The 5,778-nt window shown below is 40.2% G+C and overlaps 1 protein-coding gene across 1 annotated transcript; it reads left to right on the top strand.

Moving 5' to 3' along the window:
• The first annotated feature begins 416 nt into the window (after positions 1-416).
• Positions 417-3,295, top strand: LOC127808182 (IAA-amino acid hydrolase ILR1-like 6). The gene is made up of 5 exons (XM_052346593.1): positions 417-995; positions 1,666-1,791; positions 1,876-2,172; positions 2,387-2,515; positions 2,616-3,295. Exons 1-5 carry the CDS (start codon positions 495-497, stop codon positions 2,982-2,984), a joined length of 1,422 nt encoding a protein of 473 aa, XP_052202553.1. The 5' UTR covers positions 417-494; the 3' UTR covers positions 2,985-3,295.
• The last annotated feature ends 2,483 nt before the right edge of the window (positions 3,296-5,778 follow it).

Raw genomic sequence — 5,778 nt, 5'->3', positions numbered from 1 at the left:
ATAATATTTAATGCATCTAATTTTTTTTTGTAATTTTTTTATGTATATATATATATAAATTTTATAAATATTATTATTGTGTAATACCTGAAATGTCAAGTCTGTATGAATATTTTTCTTTTAAATTGATCTCATATGTTGAATAAAATTAAAGCTAATTAAGTTAATTTGAATCTTATTACTAAAATTAAAAGAATTAAATAAAATTATAAATTCTCAAAAAAAAAAATTATTTTCATAATCAATCCTAAATTTTATTTAAAAATCTCTCTATTTAATAGAAGTTTGTGTGGTTGAGACGTCGGCAGTAGGGAGACACTTAAAAGTAAGTAAAATAAAAACTGGGGCATTGGATTACCCGTTCTCTAACCTCTTGGCACCCCACCTCCAGTCTTCATTTGCTCCTCCTTCCTCTTTCGTCCCTGCCACATCTCTCTCTCTCTCTCTCTCTGCAACTACCTCTCTCTCTCTCTTCCTCTCTCCCAAAAAGAAAAATGAATGTTAAAAACCCACCTCTGCTATCTTCAGCCTCACCCATCATCGGAATTCTGTTGATCAGTTATGTCAGTTCAGCGGTCGGAACAGAAGCTTCCTCCGACCATGATTTGTCCTACGTGGAAGGAACCACCGCCTCCCTCTCCATGGCCGTCGCCGACAAGGACAACCCCAATAACCACACCGCTCCACGGTGGCGATCGGAGGAGCGGACGCCGGACTGCACGGTCTGGAGCCGGGCATGCTCGGAGGAGGTGCTGAAACTGGCCATGGAGCCGGAGACCGTCCGGTGGCTCAAGGACATCCGGCGGAGAATCCATGAGAACCCAGAACTCGCTTTCGAAGAATTCGAGACCAGCCGCCTGGTCCGCCGGGAACTTGACAGAATGGAGGTCGGCTACCGGTTCCCGCTCGCCAACACCGGGGTCCGCGCAGCCATCGGCACCGGTGGCCCGCCCTTCGTCGCCATCAGGGCCGACATGGATGCCCTCCCAATTCAGGTCAAATGTATATCCCACTGTACACAATCAACTCTAGAAAATCGATGGAAGCCAATATACAGTTCATTTTTAATTTTGAATTTGTGTGTTTCTTTTCTCATAACGAACTGTTTTGTATTTTTTAAGGTATTGATGATTATTTCAAAACTTGTTTCTAAAGTTAGGGTTTGGATTTGCGTTCATCTGTGCGATTATTGTTCTCTACAAATTACCTAAGTTCATGCTTCTTTAAATAATTCCGACATCTGAGTTTGATAATATATCCTTTCTATTTTATCTATAACTTATAATTCTCATAGTAATTTTACATTAAATAAAATTTTCACTTCATTTTTCGATCGGGTCCCAGATTTTTGTATTCGTACAGCATAACTTTTAATGCCGCGACAGTTATTCAGTTTGATGTCCCTTCCTTTTAAGGTATCATCATATAATTGGGTCGTCCATGTTGCTCGTAATCTTTCAAATAAGTACTTGGGGAGATTTTTCTATTTTATATACATATATATGTGTAAGGTAATAAGTGCGAGGGAGGGAGTATGAGGACATATAAATTAAGTGTTTAATAATATAGTACTGTTTTATAGCTTATTCCTCGATCGTATAATTAACCTGTCTGGGTATATATTTTGAGTTATACGAAGTTTAATTATATAACTTGATCCAGCAGGAAGCGGTAGAGTGGGAGCACAAGAGCAAGGTGGCCGGAAAAATGCATGCCTGCGGGCACGATGCCCATGTCGCCATGCTTCTCGGCGCAGCCAAGATTCTCAAGTCCCGCCAGCATCATTTGAAGGTTTCGACTCATCTCATCATCTTGGAATCTCACAACAATTTAGATTCTTATTCGTTGCTACTTGCTATATATGCTCCGCCCCAGGGGACGGTGATATTACTCTTCCAGCCAGCAGAAGAGGCCGGAAATGGTGCCAAGCGGATGATAGAAGACGGGGCCCTGGACGATGTGGAGGCCATATTGGCGGTTCATGTGTCGCATCAACATCCAACCGGTGTCATTGGGTCGAGACCGGGAGCTCTGCTAGCTGGCTGTGGCTTCTTCCGAGCCGTGATCAATGGAAACCCATACCTCTCAGTCGACCCTATTTTGGCTGCCTCCGCAGCTGTCATCAGCCTGCAGGGGATCGTGTCTCGAGAGGCCAATCCCTTGGACTCTCAGGTAGGTGTGTTTGGGCTACTAGCCATAAAAATAAATGATCAACTCCATCGATTGATGAGTACTACGTACAAAGTTGTCAACTAGCTAGTTAATTAGTGTCTATATATGAGCGCCACTAAAAGTCCCATTTCTTGTAGTTTATATATATATATATATATATGTTCATGTCGGTAGATCGATGCCATATTCTTGCAATTTGGTCTTCAATTCTCAGGTGGTATCGGTGGCTTCATTCACCGGAGGCGACCATCTCGACGTCATACCAGAAACTGTGGTTCTTGGGGGCACATTCAGAGCCTTCTCCAACGCAAGCTTTCACCAACTTCTCAAGAGAATACAAGAGGTTAATTTGTGCCGGAAACTTGAGGAATTAATAGAGCCATTAATTAATATATATAGTCGCCGTGGATTAATGTTTCAAAAACTTATGATATGACAAACAGGTGATTGTAGAGCAAGCAAGAGTGTTCAGATGCTCGGCAACAGTCGACTTCTTCCAAAAGGATTACACAATCTATCCCCCAACGGTGAACGACCAAGGGATATACGAGCACGTGAGGAAGGTGGCGGTGGATCTGTGGGGCGCCGCCAAGTTCACGGTGGTGCCGCCAATGATGGGGGCGGAGGACTTCTCCTTCTACTCAGAGCTGGTTCCGGCGGCCTACTTCTACGTCGGCATAAGGAATGAAACGTTAGGGTCGGTGCACTCCGGCCACTCGCCTCACTTCATGATCGATGAAGAAGCTCTGCCTGTCGGCGCTGCAGCTCATGCTGCCATGGCGGAAAGGTACCTCAACGAGCACAGAACATGACGGCAACGGCGATGAGGGTTTGAACAGGAAAGAATTTCATCGTCGGAATGGGGAAATTTAGCTGAAGAATGCTTGCTCTTCAGTGCTGTAATTGTAGCCTCTCCTTTCCCCATATCAAGGAATTGCATTATATCACAAAAAAAGACGTAAGATCTACAGGTGTACAATCATGAAAAGTAATCCCGGATCTGGGTCGAATTCGATCGGTCCTAATGACCCGGTCTTACGGTTCCCTTTTCAAGTATATACGGAAAAGGTTTGTCTTGTATTTGTGTGTAAAATAATAATAAATTAAGATAAACAATTCTACACTGCCGGACCAAATTTACCATAAGCAAATTACTCTAACAAAATTACCCCTTATCCCTCAACAATACTGAAAATTTGTTGTTTGAAGGTTGTGTTGCAGGTTCTTCCTCATTCTCCCTCTCTCCACCATTTCTCTCTCTCTCCATCGTGATGTGCGTCCCCTCCACCTCTGGCGTGCATCTCCTCCTATTGTCGATGCTCCTCACCAGCAACGACATCTCTCTCTCGTGCACGTGCGCGAGACCAGGCCTCCAAAATGCCTTCAACTCATTTCGATCATCAATATCTCTCGCATCGCTCTCTCTCTAGCAACCCAAAGGCTCGTTTCAGGCGTCGCTCTCTTTCTTTCTTTCACCTCCCCTCTTTCTCTCTCTCTCCTCCGCGCATGCGTGAGCATCTCTGGCAACCCTTCGGAGCGTTCTAGCCGTCCTCGGTCATTTGGTGCATGAGTTGTTTATTATACATTTATAATTTTAGTTATCATATATATATATTTGTAATTTTTGGGATTCAGTTGATTGATTTTATTTGTATTTGTCTTAGTCGATTAATTTTTCAAATTCAACCGATTGTTCTCAAGTGTTTGTGCTAGTTAATTATTGGCATTTTAACATTTTTCAGAAAATAATCTGGAAGACGTTTTGTTGTTTTGGCATGAATTAATGTTTGTTAATTAATGCAAGAGTACTTAACTGAAACCGCAAAAGATGATGGGTTAAGGCTTAAGAGTTATCTAAAAAAAGATGAATAATTACTTCACATGTTATATTGATAGCTCTCACTAGTTTACAATGTCCTTTGCTTGGCTTTTGATTTGATACTATAGTGCTTAGCAAGTTGTTTGTGAATGGGATTTATTTGAGAGATTTTGCACGCACATATTTCTTGAACATTATGATAGAACAAGTTGGGGTTTGTTTTCAGTGAATGTAAATGTATTGTAAGAGAAGTGAATTGTGGTATTTTATTTATTTATATCAATTCATTGCCAATGCCCAGAAATTACACTCATAATTGAAAACAAGTGAATTTGTTGGGTAAATTATTTACATTGATTCATCTTCTATTAGTAGATTGTTTGTTGATTTGATTACTTTGAGTCAATAAATATCGTTTATCCTTTTGAATAATAGGAACTGTAACGAGAATTATAACGATGAGAAAGAACTACGAATTATGCCACAATTGTAGACAGTCGCGAGGCACTAGTTAGATGATTGCTTGAAAAAACGGCGTTGCCTAGACTGTGGACAAGGATTTGTAAGATGGCTAGAGGTGAAGAAGATATCACCGAATCGAGGGAGATTGTTCTTTTCTTGTGACAAGAAGTGTGAATTTTTAAGTGGGATGAAGAGGAATCAAGTGAATGTGACTCAGATAAATCAGACACTAGCTAATTAAGGTCAACACTAAAGATTTGGCCTGACTACTGAAAATGTGTGCACAGATGATCAAGCTTAATTGTATACATATTTTTATCTAATTTTTATCTTAATTTTGTGTTATTTTTTTTATAAAAAAATATGTATTTATATGAATTTTATATTATTTTAATCTTTTTATAGGAATCTAGCAAATGAAATAAATTCAAAAATTTGGGCATAAAAGAAAAAAAATAAAACAAAAAAAATATTATAAATAATTAATATTATATTATGTATATATGTATTATATATTATGTTATTAAATGGGGTGGCTTTGTGTGTATTAGGGTTAGAGATGGGAAATGGGTCCGGTGGCCCATGGGCCGGCCCGCCTCGGCCCGTTACTGTAGCAGGTCGGCCGGGCCGACCCGCCTCATAGCCTGGCCCAGCCCGACCCGTTATTGTAGTAGGCGGGTTGGGCCGACCCGTCCAGCAGAATGTGGGCGGTGCTGGGCTAGCAAAATGTGGCCCGCGGCCCCGCCCACCAAAATGACCCGTGGGCCGGCCCACCAATTGGCCCGCGAAAATGGCCCGGCCCGACCCGTCAAAATGGCCCAATAAGCCCATCCCAGTAAGGAATAAATTAAAAGTTTCTCCATAAATTATGTAAAAAATACAATTTCTTGAAATTTAACTTGCAAACTTCAAAATTCAAATGCTAAAGAATAATTTAAAAGTAATAGTTACAATTGTCAGCATATGGCAATAATAACTTTAAACTATTCATGCATTCGGGGAGGAATAATTTCAAGTACATGGCAAGAATAATTTTATAGGCTTTTATAAGCTTTTGATGGTAGGAACAAACAAACATTATTGTTGCCATACTATGCACCCATTATTGTTGCCATGCTATGCACCCATTATTGTTGCCATGCTATGCTTCCACGATTCTAATCACTATAAAATTTAAAATTTGAATTTTCATAACAATTTCTAGGCTCTCATGATTTAACTCACTTGCATTTGATGGCAGGGAACCATGAGCTTTTGCAGGAAATATGGATTAATTTTTAAATAATATTTTTTTATATTGATAAATTGTAACAAATATGTATTTT

This window comes from Diospyros lotus, chromosome 8 (assembly GCF_014633365.1).
Source record: "Diospyros lotus cultivar Yz01 chromosome 8, ASM1463336v1, whole genome shotgun sequence".
NCBI lineage: Eukaryota > Viridiplantae > Streptophyta > Magnoliopsida > Ericales > Ebenaceae > Diospyros > Diospyros lotus.
This window is presented reverse-complemented; position numbering and strand designations above follow the sequence as displayed.

What these genes read in the sequence shown, in the direction of transcription:
- LOC127808182 (XM_052346593.1), top strand. Translation starts at nt 495, where the DNA reads ATGAATGTTAAAAACCCACCTCTGCTATCTTCAGCCTCACCCATCATC. An exon ending in TGGATGCCCTCCCAATTCAG is followed by an intron (nt 996 to 1,665) that starts GTCAAATGTATA and finishes TTGATCCAGCAG; the next exon opens with GAAGCGGTAGAGTGGGAGCA. An exon ending in CCAATCCCTTGGACTCTCAG is followed by an intron (nt 2,173 to 2,386) that starts GTAGGTGTGTTT and finishes TTCAATTCTCAG; the next exon opens with GTGGTATCGGTGGCTTCATT.